This window comes from Macrotis lagotis, chromosome 2 (genome assembly GCF_037893015.1).
Source record: "Macrotis lagotis isolate mMagLag1 chromosome 2, bilby.v1.9.chrom.fasta, whole genome shotgun sequence".
NCBI lineage: Eukaryota > Metazoa > Chordata > Mammalia > Peramelemorphia > Peramelidae > Macrotis > Macrotis lagotis.
The window spans coordinates 65567336-65585430 of record NC_133659.1 but is presented as its reverse complement, the minus strand read 5'-3'; the positions used below and the strand labels follow the sequence as shown (position 1 = coordinate 65585430).

Here is an 18095-nt window from a genome sequence, read left to right as displayed (position 1 = left end):
TTCTGATAAATGAGAGATGCTACAGACAGAAGAAGGGGCTAGTGTTGACTTGATTGTCACAAAAGAGAAGTCAATGATATCTTTAAAATTTAAAATCTTACTAGAGACTTCAATCTCTGACAAAATTATAAAGTTAACTAAAGACACACATATTTAGTGACCATCTATAAAAAGAAGTGATTACTTACATGGAGGTCACATGGCTCCATAACAAATAAGCAGTGATTGAGTAGCATAATTTCCTTTTGGACATCTTTATTAGACTGGCAGTTGAAGGGAATTTATATATATCCTTGATTTTAGCAAAATATTTGGCAAAAACTTTCTTATGCTGTTCTTGTTTTAAAAATGAAGATATGTACCATGTATCTTTAAGGAGAGAATATATGGTACAACTAGATGGATTTGGAAGTGGTTGAAGGACCACTTGATGTCATCTTGGATTGAAATGTAGTAGAGTGGCCAAGGCATCTGTGCTTTGCAATGTACTATTTAATAATTTCATTAATGACTTGAGTAAAATTACTGATGATGTTCCTAACAAATCTACACAGGATACAAAGTTAGGAGGGATAATTAACATGTTGGAAAATAGAGTGAAGTCCTAGAGAGATCTCACCAGGATATGGGCTAAACATTTAATAAGCATAAATGCAATAGGTTGCTCACTAGTCTGCGATCAACAGCTGAGTGATCCTTTGTTGGGATGTTGGAATTTTATCTGTGAATGAGTTGGTCTAGAATGCCTCCCAGATCTCTTTTAACTCGGAGATTTTGTGATTCTGTGATGTATGCAAACATCAATTTATTGCCATTTTATGATAGTTTCCTATCAATTCTATGGAAATTCAAAAGAAATGGTGTCCAACATTGTCAGAGGTTTTAAAAAATTCAAATTAATAATAGCTAGCATTTACATAGGATTTTAAGGCTTTCCAATTACTCTGTAATTTTTAACTCCTTTGATCTTTACAATAAGTTCCAAGTGGGTGTTATTTTTGTCTGTGTTTTACAGAGGAAAAAAACTAAATCTAAGAAAGGGAAAATGAATCCAGGGACACATAAAGTTAGTGAGGAGCTTAGCTGGGATTTAAGCTCATGTCATCTTCACTCCAAGTCCAGCACTCAATCTACTGTATCATCTAGTTACTTTGAATTGTATCAATTGGTTTTTTCCTTAATTATATACTCTTTTTTTGAAGGAATGCTAGCAGGTGAGTTAGGACTGATCTTATATAAATCACATGGCTTTCCTCCAAAGAGATCGTGATTGCTAAAACTGTTAGTGATCATGTTTTTTATTATATATTATCATTAACACAAACTTGCTTATTTTAGAAGTGAGAATCTTTGCTGTATAATTATCAGTATTTTTTCCCTTCTTTTGGGAGTATTTTTTTTGCAAGGCAAATGGGGTTAAGTAGCTTGCCTAAGGCCACACAGCTAGGTAATTATTAAGCATCTGAGACGGGATTTGAACCCAGGTACTCCTGACTCCAGGGCCGGTACTTTATCCACTGCGCCACCTAGCCGCCCCTTTTTTGGAGTATTTTTAAAAAATAATCACAACCTAGAGTGAAAGCTAAAACTACTTCACTTTCACTCCAATATTCATACAGGTTATAATAATAGTTCCATAGTTTCATCTGTAAATTCACTCTAAAGATTTTATAGCCAGTTTTCAGTTAGATCTGGAACATCTTTTGCATATGCTCATCATTCTCTGTCTAAAATATCTTATAGCCAGTTTCCCAAATAAAATTTAGGAATTGTTAATTTTATTCAGAAATTATTTTCCCATTTAATAATGACTTTTAAAAGTTAATCAGTATTCTTAAATGTGATTCTTATTCTATCTTGGGGCCAAAATGGTTTCCTCCACAATAATTCAATTTTATAATGTAAGTTGTAGGTATAAAACAGTATTATTTCTACAAACTGACTTTACAGCAATACATTTCCATAAAGTAAGGAGTTTCCTGATTTCTTTGACTGTGTACTCACTGCACTTGGTCTTTGGAATTTGTAGAACACAATTTATCTTTTCTACATATTCTTTTTTGTTTCTTTCTGGTTTTTGCAAGGCAATGGGTTTAAGTGACTTGCTCAACGTAATTAGTAAGTATCTGAATCCAGATTTGAACTAAGTCCTCCTGAATTCAGGGCTGGTGCTCTGCTACCTAGCTGCCCCTCTTCTCTACATATTCTTATGAATATCTGATTTGGATCACTTTCACAGGGCTAGAAAGATAGTCACTAACTTGATTGTAGGGAAGAGACAACTTAAAACCATGAGGTAGTGTTTGTTTGAGAATAGTAGCTATAAAAACAACATTTTAAGTAAAGTTAACATTTTAATTACTTTAATTTTGAGAAAGCAATGATCATCCAGTAAAATACAACATATCTAAGCATGCTGTACATGTTTGTGATCCCTACTCCTGGGAAAGCCTGAAAGCTGGTGAATTGGTTAAACTCAAAAGTTCTGAGCTTAAGAAGGGCTAAATCTGATTGGGGCATCATCACTAATTTTAGCTCTAACATGGTGAACCCCTGTGGTCAGGCCACCCTAGGAAGGACAAGTCAGCCCAGTTTGGGAGAATGGAGCAAGTTGAATAAAGTTTTCATGCTGATCCAGAGGGATTGGGTCCCTGAATGGTCATTGTTCTTGGCCAGGACATTTAGATAATAAGTGGCAGAGGCAGGGGTGGACTTTCCATTTGGTGGTTTTGAAAATTACATTGATCAAAAGAGGTAAGATTATATTAATCAAAATGGGATTTTGGTTAAAAGGTCTTGGGGATTATTTTCTTAAGAAATTCCATTAATTTCAAATATTTCCAGCAGGGGGAGTTCTAACATGCTTCAGAAGAGATTTTGAAAAGAGTTTTCCCCCCAAAGCAAACAGAAAAATAAACAGAAAGGCAGTGTGCCTTGCTCGCTGCCATGTCAATGAGTAAATATGTGACTAAGCTCAATTAAATGTTTAGTCCAAAACCAAGCAATGATATTGGTAGAGACAGAATGGCCCACATTTCCTCTGCCTCCATGAAGCTCTTCTTTTAGATAGAACCTAACTGGAATTGGATTTGCCGTGTTAGCTGTCCCAGGGAGCAAAAGTCCGATTTATGGGCAGATCTAGAAATATAAGTAATTTTTTTTCTTTCTGATAATGTCATGTTTCCTCTTAAGTAATTCTTAGAAAAAGACTCAAAAACAGCCTTTGAAAACTAAATTTTCAACATGTGGCAAAGGCACTTGTGAACTCTGGAGAATTCAGTTCCATTTACTTAGTGGCTGGCTGGTCTCTCTGTCTTTTTTTTTTTTTTTGAAAAGGAAATGCTATGTTTGTAAAAGTTAGTGCTAAAAGGGCAAGGATCATATGTCCCTAGGGTCATGTAAAGAGTCTGGAGAAAAAATCAGAGGTTTCAGACTAACAATTATCAGTTCAGTCACAAAGAATTCACCAAAGAAAACAGTATCGATTGTATGAATGTATTGTATTATTGGTGTGCTTTATGAGTTTTCTATTTTTGTTCAGCTTTGTGAGAGTGAGTTGGATAGGTTGGGGAGTATAAGGGAAAATAGCAGTAAGGAGCATGTGATAAATTTTCAGCCAGCTTCCTTATTCTAGACCCAGGACTCTAACAAAAAGCTAAGCTTTTTGTTTTATATCTTAATAACACATACACATTTTTTAGTTGTTGTTTTAATAAAAGTGCCTACAAAAACCCTACCAGTTCAGACCCAAAGTCACTAAATAAAGCAAGTCTAGACTGCAAAATCGATGAAAACCATATGGGAGCCTTTTAGGCATCTCCTTTAACAAAAGCTGCCATCATCCTGGAGCCATGTTTCACAAAATATGCTTTGTGAAAAACATTGCTGCAATGACCATGGGAGGCCCTTGATGAAAAAACTGCTGGACTTTGGCAAAAAGAAGCCAAAACCACTTTTAAATAAAAGGCATTCTTTTCTCTTACAACTTGCACACATACCTTCTCTTAAATATCACTGATGTGATAGAAAAGGTCAGATAATAAGAACAGCTGAAATTTAGATAGTAAATTTAATAATAGAATATAATCTCTATTTGTCTAGAGTAAATGTAGAATATAAGATAAATTTCTGGTTTTCAAGAAGAGAACAGTTACCCTGCACAATTACTTCTTCACTCTACGGTAAAACCTCTGGTCAATAGATCTCAAAGCAGTTTTGAACAAGGCCTGACAGCAGAGTCTTGTTATAAATAATGTTGGATGTTACATGAAGCCAAAAAAGAGACTGGGATTTTTTTTCCCTCTTATTACCTCATTGTACTTATCTGTCAAAAACATCTAGAAGGTAGGTGTCTATTTAATATAAGTTACTAAAGAAAAGGAGAATGGAAATAGAAGAAAGGAAAGGAAATGCTACTGAATTGAGGTACAAAGAAAAATCTAGGAAAGAATTAAATAGGAAAGTGAAATGAGAAATGGGTGCAGGAGAGAGTTCTCAATGATTGCTCCTTACATAGGACCAATGATCTCTGAAATCACTGCTTAGTATTTGCTCAAATCTGTATGTATCATTTCTTACCATATATTCTTGTTTCATAGGTGAATAAGAAAGTTTAAAAATAAAGAAATAAAGACTTTAAAGGTAGAAGAAATAAAATTTTAATGTTTATGCGTTTGCACTTGCAAATTCTGAAGATACATTTGGGGACTTCTTTCTTGCACCTATTGTGACACTCAAGAAAACGCCAGGGGAATCATTTGTTCTACAAGGCAAGGGATTGATTTGTTTTTAGGATTTCATTATAGGAAGAAAAGACCTAGGGGTTCAGGGAAGGTAAAACCTCCATGTTTAGGTGTTTTATTCTGACTATTGAAGACAGAGTTTTTGTAAGCAATTAGAGTGTTGTGGCTGCTGAATAGATATTAATTAAGCAACAATATGAAGGCAAATGATCTTACCTATATGGTAAAAAGTAAAATAAAATCGAAGCATTCAATCACACAACCAAAGTTTAAGGAGGAATGGGGAAACTAATCAAGTGTTTTTATTATTAATGAAATATTCTATAAAAGGGTTTCCAATATAACATTATAATCTTTAATCATTAAGATAATTTCTTAAATTAGAATGTTATAGTTTGAAAAAATTATACAGTACTCTCAACATGCCTGAAAAAGTGTATTTATTTAGTCCAATAAACTGAAATGTACGGTTAATTATTGGAAGTGGGCTGCAGTGTACGGTATAGAAAACTCCTGAATTAGAGTCAGAGACTTGTTTTCAAATTCTGATTCTACTATTGAATACCAGTGAGATCTGTGGGCCTTCAGTTTCCTCACCTCCAAAACAAGATCCCCTTTCAGTTCCAAACTATGCTTCTGGGCTCCTTAGGGTTCATGGAGAGAATAGGAAAGAATTATACTGCAGTGATTCTTACAGGCCACACATATATAAGACTTCCTTCATTTTCTACCTCACAAAGTAATCAGAAGGTAAAATTTTTCTCTAATAAGTTTCTTTATTTCAATTTATTTCTTTATTTTCTGTCATTACTAGTAAAAAGCAAAACTTTCTCTTGGTCATTATAAATAGAAGTGGCAATTTTTTTCAATTTTTACATTTTTTTTTCATTTACTAACATAAAGGTATGAGTACTGATAGGTGTGTAGTGATTCAATTGCCATAGTGCCTTGATGTTAAACTTTGAGAAGAAGATCAGCCATATTCAAAATTGATCTTAAGAATAATTTCAAGGCAAATCAAAAAAATTATTGATACAGAGCAGAATGGGGCTTCAACTAAGGGATATTGTAAAGAAAGTGCTTTGAAAACTTAAGGTACTATAGATATATGAGGTAGCAACTAATGCTCTTACAATTTGAATAATGCTTCTCTTAGAATTATGGAGATAGCAAAGTACCAGGAAATATCCTTACCATCCTCCTCATACATACTGGCTATGTGTTCTTGACCAGTCACTTCTCTTCTTGCCTCCAGACAATACTCTAAGAATCTTAAATTAGGGAGAAATAGAAATCTGAGTGGAAAGAGGGAGCTTCTTCCTCCAGTGAAATTATAGACCCTAGGAGGTAGGAGATAGAGTCAGGTAGAAGTGGGGAACGATAGAGTCAGGTAGAAGTGGGGAACAGGGTTTTTTGGTATGGTATTTGTAAGGCCAGTGATTTGCAAACCCTAAAGCACTCCAAATCAGTGAGTTTTTGATATCCAGTCTATAGTATTCGGTATTCTCTCTCCTTCTCTGCTATATATTTGCCCCATATTGCTTTTTACTGATCCTTTCAGGTAAGAGATGGGGTTTTACCTTTTTCATCCATTATGTTTTGATTTATTACCTCTTTGATTTATATTAGAATAATTAGAAAATGTTCTTGGTACTATTTTACAGTGTCTGATATAATTTAGAATATGAGAATTACATTGTCAGACTAAAAATTCTTTATGTCTTGGGGCAAATCTAGGTCAAAGCTTTCCCTACTTAGGTTGAACAGTTGAGGTACTGGTCTTTTTGAGCAGCCAGGATGGGGTGTTCTTTCTACAATAAATGTGAATAATACTTTTTTTGCTTCTCCTTAAACAACACTGAATGTTTACTGATGTTTGTGGGAGCAGTTTTTTAAAAATTCAGCAGTTTCGAGTACTAGTCCTTTGTAGTTTTTGTACACCCTGTGGCTGTGATGCCTGAAGAGCAGCCAAAAGGAAAGAACAAGGGTCACACCAAGTTAGAGCATTGCCTACACTGGGAACTTGCCTAAATACCTTGTGGCTTCAGACTTGCCCTCTACAGAAACATTTCTAATTTTGGATCATTGAGCCACGTGACCCTCACCCTCATCCAATTGCTAGTAATTTGGCCTTAATATACAGTCAGATCTCTTAAGCTTTACCCATTCCCTTCCCTTCTAAACACTGGCCAGGACAAAAAGGACTCAATTATCTGGGGCCCGCGATTCTGTAAGCTAGGTGGATTTGATCTGGCAACCAAAGGGTGTAAATGTGTGTTTAGACCTAGACACACCCACAGAGGAGACTTACTATATGTAGACATGAGTATGCCAACGGCTTTCGATGTCAACTTTTTTAAAGTCCACATTTAGACATTTATAAGACTGTGACAAGCAGACAAAGGCCACCAAGCCCTCAGCTCCTTTTTAAACATTTTCCTTAGATTGTTGGAGGTAGGCACCTAAAGACATAGGACTTTGAGAGAAGGAGTCAGCATTTAAACTTTCATTTTGAATTTCTTGGTCGTTATTGGTTAAAGCTACTGCGGTAAGCATTATTTATATTTTGCTTCTAATTTTTCCTAGAGAAGGGAGATTGCTGTGCCTGCCCATCCTGGGAGCTTTAAGGTTAGAGGGCTGCCATTTAGCATGCCATAAAACTGACGTTTTGGAAGAACTCAGTGGATAACAACAAACTCTAATTGGCTGAAAAAGAATAATACCTAACTGTAAATTCATTCTTTTGTACAAGAAAAAACTGTGACTTTCACATTGGAGGACACATCCACCACAATACACATTTGCTTACAGTCTAGCCTTTTATTTTTAAGCTGACATCAACCTGTATATAGGAATATCCAGCAGATTCCAACTGGTGACAATTTACTGCTGACTGGCCACGGGGAAAGAATAAATCCTTGACTATGCCTATTCTACTGGTCATTGATTCCTGTGCCAGATTTCTGCCTTGGCTGTCTTCCTCTATCAATCAGGTGAGACCCAGGGCAAGGCTAGGAATACTTAACCTCTGGAAAGGCTTTCCATTTGTGGAAGCCAGCAATTCCGAGCTCTTAAAGAGAACAATGAAAGGGCTATTTGCTATTTCTTGTCATGGAACACGGAAGCAGTTGTTTAGTTAACCCAATGCCAGCTACCTCTGGGCTAACAAGGGCATATTGTTATTCTTGTAGTTGCCTTGTCTGAATTTCATGACTTGTGCTTTGACACATATGTATATAATTTTGTCATCTCTTATTCCCCCCTTCACCCTCAATATTTGGTGCCTGGAAAAAACATGTAGAAAGGCCCTTTAAAAACACCAAGGAAATAGACAGTCTGCCTCAGTGATCCACCAATACTCCCCAATCCTGTTCTCCCCCAAACTAGCTGTTCTGTTCCTTGGGCCTCTCTTGGGAGCAATCTCTCATTCTGAATTGTGACAGGATGGAGATGTTTATGTAAAGTAGAAAGTTCTCTAGGCCCAAGAAGGAAATTTTGAGTGAAACGAGTTTTGAAACCAAGATGATATAGCATATTGGGAATTATAGCCATACTAGAATCTGAGAGTGAGGTTTCCCTGAAGACCCAATGAAGAGGAAACTAAATTGGCCATTTTCTTTAGGGAATCATGGATGACCAATTTTCTATTTATGAATTAGTATATTGAGTTATATCAGATCCTAAATTATCATAGCAACATTGTTATAAGCAGGGTCTCATAAATTCTGTTACACAATCATCTTGTGGCTATTCATTAACTATTAGAAACAGAACAAATCAGAGTTGGGTTCCTGATCCTGTTCTTGGCAAATCCACTAAAAATAAAAATAAGTTTTCATCTGAACAATTGGAATTCTTTTTTTTTCTTTGTTTTTCTTGGTTTGTTTTTTCTTTGCTATAGGGAGAATGGCTAAGGAAATGGACGGATCTTGACTGAAACCAGAAGTCACGAGCTGAAAACATCATTTGTCCAGATGACAACAAACAGTTAAAAGAAGTTATAACTGTGGAGGGCAGCTGAGGAGTAAGAATGACTCCAGTATACCTATTGAGGAGGAATCAACATTAACTAGTCACAGAAGCAACTTTATCCATATACCCTTAGCCCACAACTTTAAAGTTCAGCAGCTTCATCCTCCATGGTACCAGACCTTGATGTTAGGGATGCAATGGCATGTTCATAAGAATCGAGAGTTTGTCCTTACTCAAAATTTGGGGGACTGGCTGAAAAAAACAAAACAAGGAGACCTTATCCCTAAGTGAAAATAATTACATAAAAGCTTTCATTAAAACTCATAGATAACTTACTTAAAAGAAATATTTCAAGTCATCAGATGCCACTTGAATGAATACTAAAGCAACTTTTAAATAATATGAAAACAAATTATAGATAGAATCAACTGAAGATCATTACAGTACAGAAAGGAACATCAACACATTGTTGTCCCTTTAGAAATGTTTATATCAGATTTCCTTTGGCATTAGTTGATTAAAGAATAATTTGCTGAATATGTGGGACTGTAGTGTGGCCTCCTTACCAAGGATATCAAGTAAATTAGTGAAATCATGAAATGGGCTTGCTCTCCTCTTCAAACTTGGTAGCTCTAAAACATAACTGTGGGACCAAATGGTCATCATTATGTGGACCTGTGGTTCTGTCATATGAACAAATTAGATGCAGATTATGATTTGGTCATCAGCCTTAATGGTTAGATACCAATAGTGATTAGGCTCCACTCAGTATAGTTTTGTGTTTGAATAAATTATAGTGAATTGGACTAGAGGATAAATCCTTTGAGATAGCCAACTTAACCAGGCTTAGAGAAGCTTCTATGAAATGTTGGCTAGCATCTGTTCAAAGAAAGCAGCTCAATTATTACTTTTATTATAATGTGGGCTAACTGGAGATGAGAGTGAGGAAGTAGATGGAGAAGTGCTCTCCTTGGATGAAGACCCTCTCCATCATATCCCAACTTTCTATTCAGATTGTTGTAAAACATCTTAGTTCAAGGAAAAGGGAGAGGAGGAGAGTACAAGCCAGTGAATGAATGCCAGAGTCAGCTGTCGCCAGGAAAAACACACTCTGATTCAGTTAATTTGTTCTGTTAATGGCAAGGCTGCAATTCCCAATAAACTAATTTTAAGAAGCTGTAACCAAGAATAACTCTTTGAGAACTAAAGTTAGTGTTCGATGAAGATTCTGATCTTTAAGTAGGAGAACAAAGTCATAATGGGACTCTACAGAGGCTGTTGTATCTGCTTAAGATCATCACACTGAGCAAGTATACAGATTCCAGTCTGGCTTTATTCTCTTTAGAGAAGGGTTGGGGTAAGGGAGGAAGGGATAACCCAGATCTCCTGGCAACAGAAAATGTTTTACAAATCATAGACACTGCACAATCATCTTACTTACTAAGTCAGCACCCAGATTCGTAAGCTTTGTTGGGATAGACTCTCCCCTATTCAGGTGGGATTAATTAAGGCAAGCACACATCATGTAACGGTTTCAGCTTCCTCACAGAAAAATTCAGTGTACATAAACCAAAACAGCTTGAGAAGCAGAGGAAAAATTGGGCTAAAATGACTCCCCCTCCTCTCTCTTTCCTCTCCTGTACATCAAAATAGAAAGCAATTTTGAAAAAGAAAAAAACACCCATGGTTTCTTTAAAGCTACAAGTAATGTTATTAATTCTGAATAAGGTTTGATAAAATTACATTTTCTCTTAAAAGGCAAGGTTATAACTCGCTAATGAAGTGGTGAATTGTCCAGAAGAAAAGTAAGCAGAAGTCCACACTGAATCCCCTCCTTCCAAAGGTTCAGTTATTGCTTTTGTAACAACATTAAAGGCAGGAGGAATGGGCAGGACAATATTGGTGTTGCCTTGTCACATTAGAAGACACATCAGGATAAAGGGCTTTCAGTAAAGCAAAGAACTTGAAAAAGGAAACTTCTATCTCAAAAACCTAAGATTGCTGCTGTCCTGGATAGGATGGAGAATAGCACTTTTTATTTTTCTCTCTAAGTAGAGAAAATTTGTGACAAACCCATTAATATATAAATAAATAAAGAACTAGTAAAGTTTTAAGAATGTCCCTCAACTTTTTTTTTTTTTTTTTAAATCTTAAACCCCCTTTCTGGCATGCATTTGCTAGGATTCCTATTCTGGCTTTTTTTTTTTTTTTTTTATTAAAAACAGACGTTATGCGGTCAGAGTACTCCATCTAATGCTAAACTTTTAATGGCCATAAGGATCCTGAAATATTCTATCAGGTGACTCGGCTTCTCACAGGGCTTTTCATCTCTACTCACTGAACTGGTGAGTAAATATGAAGTCTCAGGGAAAAAACACCATGCTTTCCTGCTTCAACTATATCTCTGTTTTAGGGTTAAATTCTTATTGAATTTATCTACAACTTATTCAATTTTTTAAAAAATGTTAAAATAAATAGTAGATTTATTTTTTAAACAGGATAGAATACCCCCTGGTTTATGGGAAAATATTCTTTTGATTCTTTTCTGAAAATGATATTCCATTTAAAGTCTTTGATTGACTAATAAAAACTAAGTGCATTGTTGGGGGGTGGGTAACTAAGAATTTATCTACAACTTAAGATAAAGTTACAATGGATCTATCTTGATGCCATTCTAGAATTCTCTTTTATGGCAACTTTTAAGTTTTCTCTGAGTGTCCAGTGAGGACCTTTTAAACTCAATGACCTTCACCAGCCATTCCTTTCCCTGCCAGCAAGCACAGCATAAAATGATGGGCTACTGTGGCTTTTTCTGTGAGGTAGGAAAAGGCATGAATGGCTCCACCCAGCTTGACAAGTCAGTTTAGGATTCAAAAGATTATATTCAGACATGCTTTTGGCAAGCCATCTTATCTGCAACCAAGAAAGAAAGCAGTCATGCGAGACAGGCAAGACAGGCAAATTCAGTGCCAAGGCCAGGCATTGCTAGGTTGCTATGGTTCCTTCTTCGAATGACAAAGACAGACTCCTGGATTTCATTTCTCATGGGTGAGGCTCCTCTCCCACCCTTCTCTGAACCTCTTCCCTCCCCTGATGGCACAATGGCAGGCACTGTTTTCCTATTCATCTGAAGTTCTCCAAAACCAACAATTTGTAGACTGCAGATTGCTAGTGTGTTCCTGCAAGGATTAGTTCTGAAACCTCCTTTTTTATATTCAAGGGAAATTCTTTTGCATATTTATGCTGAGGTTCTTGTGCCAGAAGAACATTTCAGCTGAACCTGGAGTGGGCAGGCCAAACCTGGAGGGGATAGGGATGTGGGTACATGAGTAAAACGTTCTGAGAAAATGGCACACTCAGCCCACAGTGCATGTGCCTTTCTTGTCACGCTATTTCTAACTGCATTTCTAACTTGAGATCCTTCAGTTAAGCTTGTCTCTCCTCCTGGCTGCTCCATTTCTACCTTGAAGAGAAAATAAAATTGAAGCATTTTATCTGAGAGGGAGGTAATATTGCTCAACTTTGACAGGTGGATTGGCATTTAAATTCAAATATTTTCTATTATACATTTATTTATATAGTTGTATTTCTTTCAGAAAGCATAGGGAAATTTTAGTTCAATAATTTTTTTGAGTAGCACTTAATGCCTAGCCCATTTGTGCTACTTGTATTTATCATTTTTATTTCTAAACCCTTAAACTGCAGCCTTTGGCTCCCTGCACCTTGAAATATGTAAAATTAAGATTGTTATTGAGTTGTTTCAGTCAAATCCAATACTTCATGATCCCATTTTGGGTTATCTTGGCAAGGATACTAGAGTGGCTTATCATTTCCTTTTCCAGCTTATTTTGTAGTTGAGAAATTGAGGCAAATAGGGTGAAGTGAATTGCCCAGGGTGACACAACTAGTAACTGTCTGAGGCTGAATTTAAACACAGGTCCTCCTGACTCCAGGGCCAGTGCTCTATCCACTGTGCCACCTAGCTGTCCTAAAATTAAGGTACTATACAATTTTGAACCTAAATATTTGTAAATATGGTCTTAATTTGTGATATTCTACTTCTTTTGTCATATTACTGACAATTCTCATAGAATATTATGCTTATGATAAAAATTTTAATTATAAATATTTGTTTACAACTTTGAAATATTTCTATTCTTACAAATTGCATGTATTTTGGACTAAAATATTCTTTTCATTTGAAATAATTATGACTCAGAGTTATTTGAATGACCTGAGAAAGATACATTCTGGAATTTATCTAGAAATTGAGAAGGTAAGATCATCCCACACAGTGCTACTCTCCACATAAAATGGACATACAGCCTATAAAATTCCAACCTCTGCTCTTCTCTCTCACATTGCTCAGCTATATTTCTATGATGAGCGGCTGCCACAGTGTCACTCAGGTGGACCAGGTTTTCTTTAATTCTCTTTATGGATAAAATATTTTAAATTGTTGAAGGTTCCACAGTGTCCTTTAGCCTACAGAGCAGGCTCACTTATTTGCCTGTGAGGATCTGCTATGGATATTTACTCACTCATTTACTCTGGGGTATGAAAATTGCATACAAAAGCAGAACAGTGTTTGCAATTTTCTTTTTCAAATCAACCTTGTCTGTCACTCTAGAAGAAGAGAACCAAACAGCCTCTTTACAATAAGCATTTATTTTCTTACCTTGGGACACTGGGAGGTGCCCTTGTTGGTCGGGATGGAATTTGTGGTGGTGCTCCAAATGTATCACTATTACTAGGAAAGGGAGGTAAAGGTCCTGGACGGAATGGTACTGGTGGAGCCCCAGACTGGGGGCCTGGAGATGGAATTGCTGGAGCAGGTCCTCGACCTGATGTGGGTCTAGTTGGAGGAGCATTTAATGTTGGTCTCCTTTGGTTTGTAGGGCTTGGAGGAGGTGATCTGAGGCACAAAAGGCAAATAGTTTACTCACTGCTCCACTTCCCATACTGTACAATTAAGCCATACTGGCCTACTTGTTATACCTCATATACTATTCTTCAGCTCCCATCTCCATGCCTGCCCCCTTATGAAAGGAATGCATTTCCTCCTAATCTGCATCTTAGTATCCCTGCCTTTTTTGAAACTCAGATTTCTTTTCCTTCAGGAGGTCCTTTCCTGATACTCCAGTTGATAGTGTCCCCCCCCCCCCCCCCAAGATTACCTTCTGTCTACTCTGGATGTATCTTATATGTATCTCTTTATATTTACATGGTTTCTCTCCTATTAAAATGGATATCCTTGAAGGCAGAGGGTGCATTTTTTTTCATATATACAGAGCTTATAAGTTTAAATACTGACAGTAAATGCTTTAAGAAAAGCTTTTTGGTCAATTTATTGAAGTTTGAATTATCCTACAAGAAAAAAAGAAATTAAGAAAAGTTCCTAATCCATTGTTTTCTGTACATTTAGAAATGTAATGGTTATCATAAATTATTATTAATGGTTTTAATGTTTCTGTGAACTTTAAGTCTTCCTTAGTACAACACATATATCACCAAAAATCTAACCGATGCATTAAATTATGCTGAAATTCATTAATAGCTGGAGGCATTTATCCATTTAGAAATTTGTATTGGGTTTCATTTTATTTTAGGATGGCACAGTGACTCTGAATAAAGGTACATATCAGAATTGTTTAGAAGTATTGCAAGTCTGAATTTTATGGTAGCAAAAAAATGAAAAAAAAATGTGGATTAGGGCATGATTAAATAAATTATAACATATTACTATAATAGGATTATCATAGAATCATAAGCAATAATGAATGTGGACAATTTAGAGAAGCACGGGAAGACTTGAATGAGTTAATACAGAGTGAAGTAAGAATTTTGGAAAAAAGATACAACTAGAAGGTAAATGAAAATAATATGGAAATAAAACTGAATGATAATAATTTATAATAATCAATCTTGGAGTAAGGAAATATATCTTTTTCTTTTCTTTGGAGAGATGGAAGACTAAGGCTGTGAAAACATTACACAGGCTTTCAGACTTGGTAGCTGTATCTATTGGTTCTGCTTATCTCTTTGGTGTCAGATCTGGAAATGACCCAATGTAAAAGGCGATGAAATGAGTAGAATGCTGGACCAGGAGTCAGGAAGACCTGACTTTGACCCCTGCCTCAGATACTAGTTGTATTACTTTGATTAAGGCACTTGACCTCTCTAACTCTCAGCTTCCTCATCTGTCAAATGGGAACAACATAAGCATTTGCTTCACAGGGTAGTTATGAGAAACAAATACAGAATAGATATAAAATACTTTGCAAAGTTATGATTCTCTATAAATATACTAGATACTATGACAAAAAAGGAAAAGGAATAGAAAAAAAATGTTATCTTTTAAAAGTAAATAGAATTTATGCCAAACTAAGTCAGCTAAAGTATTGAGGAACAAACAAAAAGAGAAAAGGGAAACATTAATCATTAAAATGGAAACATAGATCTCACTTCATTTGGCCCACAAAGATAAGTACATTAAAATCTAGCTAGTGTTTTGCTGAAATAGGCAGAGTAACTACTTATAAGAGCAAGAATAGTAGGTATTGTTTCCTGGGAATGCAACATAAAATTGGACATTTCAGTAGTGGATAACCTAAGAATCAGATTTTCAAGACCTTGGGGAAAGCAAAGGACTTACCTACGAGAGTGTAGCCAAGAGTCATCCACTGGTGGAGGGGCAGGAGTAGACACAGTGGCACTATTGATATCACCAATAATTACAAGAGCTTCCTTAAGGGCTTGGTACATTCGAAGCATCTCATCGCGGTGCTGAGCCTGCTCAGCAGACTCTTCCATCAAAGTGTTTTGGTCCTCTGAGGAATATAACTGTGCTAGGAGCTCTGAATTTATGAAGTCTTTGACCTGTCATGTCACCATTGGAAAATAAAATAAGTGAGAGCATAATCCAAAAATTTTAGAGATATCCAGGATCAGTGGACAAAAATTCACTAATGTCACTTCTCAGCATGTTTATTTATCTTTGCTTTTTTATTATCCATTTTTGTCTTCAGTACTGGTGCCAGTAACAATTTTAATTCTTTCTGATGGTTGATAATAGTAAAAAATAATCTTGAGTGAATTCAGAGCAAGCCAAAAATTTGCCATCACTCAACCAGTGCCTATTGATAGCTAACTTTGGGCAAAAAGCAGTATTTTGAAAAACGAAATCTTTCCTAGACATCATCTAAAGATACCAAGTTACAACATTATCTGTCCTGAAATTGAATATATTTGCCTGAGCTACATGGGGATCATGGTATATGTTTTATCAACAAAACTAAACAGATCCAGTTTCTATCTCACAATGGTATTTTGATTTAAGAGAGAAAATGCTAATTAGGACTGAACAACTGGACATTGAAAACTGAGCCAATAATGAATAAGGAATACTTATTTTGTAGATTTTTATCTTTTGCAGAGTTTTATGGTCAAAGTCTGATAGATGGGGAGAATATTAGAAGAATTCCTAGCCTTAGGTAGTGGTCACTTTCACTTAAGTAGAGAAGATCTAATGGAAGAGGCAAAATTTAATTTGATCCTTAAAAAATGGAATATCATCAGCAACAGCATTTATATAGCATACATAATTATGGTATGTAATCACTTTAAAATACTTTCATTTGATCCTCACAATAAATCTATGAGATAGATGCTATTATGATTATTATTTCCTTTTTACAATTGAGGAAATTGAAATAAACAGAGATTAACTGACTGGTCCAGGATCATATAGCTAGTATCTGAGACTGAATTGGAACTCAGGTTTCTTGGCATTCTTTCCACATGTATTACCTAGCTACCTTAGAATATGGTAAGGTGGTTAAAAGAATAAGGCAGAGTTTAAAGGATGGGAAAATATCTAAGAAAAGAGAATGCACATGTATATTTAGTGAAAAATGAGATCAGTCTGACCAGAACGGAGATGTGAAAAATGAGTGAATTGTTAGATGAAGGCCTTGAATATTAAGTTGGACATTTTCCTATAAGTAAAGGGAAATTGAATAAACGATTTTCTGAGAAGCAGAATAAAAAGGTGAAAGGGGTCTTTTAACAAGATTAATTTGTTGGAGGCATATAGGGTGTCTCAAGAGCGCAGGAAATGGGGCAGCTAAGTGGCTCAGTGTATAGAACATCAACCCTCAAGTCAGGAGGACCTAAGTTCAAAATCTGGCTTCAGAAATTTAATACTTACTTAGATGTGTGACCTTGAGCAAGTCACTTAACCCCATTGCCCTGCAAAAACCAACCAAACAAACAAACAAATAAAAAAATGAGAGTGAAGAAAAGGAGATTATTTAGGAGGCTATTGAAATAGTTCAGGAATGAGGCAATAAAGGCCTTGTCTAGGGTGGTAGCCGTATAAATAGAAAGGAAAGGATGGCTATAGTTGCATGACAAAGGAAGAGAAAATAGAGCTTAGTGACTGATTGAATGTGAAGGATAAGAATGAAGAAAAAGTGAAGAGTGACTTTTAGGTTGTTGAGCTTGGATGACTAGGAAAATGATGATACCATTGAGAATAATAAGGAAACCAGGAGGGGAAGCCAGTTTGAGGGGGAAATATGATGAGTTTGACTATAGGAATGCTCCATTTCCCCTCTACAAACATATTCATATGGGGATAAGTTTGCAGGTGTCCATATAACCATATGTTCTCGAATCCCATACTGCATTTTGGTAGATGGTGAAATTCTTAAATGGACAAATCAGACATTTTTCATGACTGGCTAGTTCTTCAAAATAGTTTACATTTTACCAGAGTATCTTAAGCAAATACAATTTAAAAGGGAGAAAAATCAAACCTTTTTTTTCAGATTGTATGTGTTTAACATGTATGTGCCTTTTAGTGGCTTAAGTTAACGTTTTAGTTCTCTAACATCTCAGAAAGTATTCTCTATTCTAGTCACTTCTACTTTTCCTTCATCGACCCAATTAGAACTCTAGTCCCTTGGGCTAGGACCTGGCAGAGATGGGGAATCTCTTTTCTAGAGGTCCTGAGCACCTTAATGAATTCTTGAAAAATGTTTATATCTACAGTGTGAGCACCAAACTAAAACAATGTACAATTCTGTACTTTAATTTTGTTTATGTTGTAGGGCTCCCCACCCCCACCTCCTGCCTCTTCTGGAAGATAGAGTCAAAATTAAATGTAATGTGTAGTGCAAAGTAAAATAATTTTATTTGAGTATTAGTTTGGGAAAATATAGGGATGTGAGATTTTTAAAAGACCTCAGGATATTTTCCTCTTCTACACCTAAGCCTTTTCTGTCAAAGACCTGTTCCTTTCTAAAACATATTCAGCCTGCATTACCTGAACCATCTTTTTTTTTTTTTTTTAGGCTTTTGCAAGGCAAATGGGGTTAA

At 35.9% G+C, this 18095-nt stretch overlaps 1 protein-coding gene across 8 annotated transcripts in view; it reads right to left on the bottom strand.

Moving 5' to 3' along the window:
* DNM3 (dynamin 3) overlaps positions 1-18095 on the bottom strand; it is a 670943-nt gene that overhangs the window by 25822 nt on the left and 627026 nt on the right. For 5 of the 8 annotated variants that reach the window (XM_074222020.1, XM_074222018.1, XM_074222019.1 and 2 more), the window contains 2 exons: positions 15370-15593; positions 13393-13629 (listed from right to left, as the gene is read on the bottom strand). In XM_074222020.1, the coding sequence (XP_074078121.1) occupies positions 13393-13629; positions 15370-15593 (461 nt within the window). Of the gene's footprint in view, positions 1-5141; positions 8967-11226; positions 12178-13388; positions 13630-15369; positions 15594-18095 lie in introns of those variants that run through there. The other 3 variants (XM_074222021.1, XM_074222022.1, XM_074222025.1) reach the window with 3 other exon arrangements.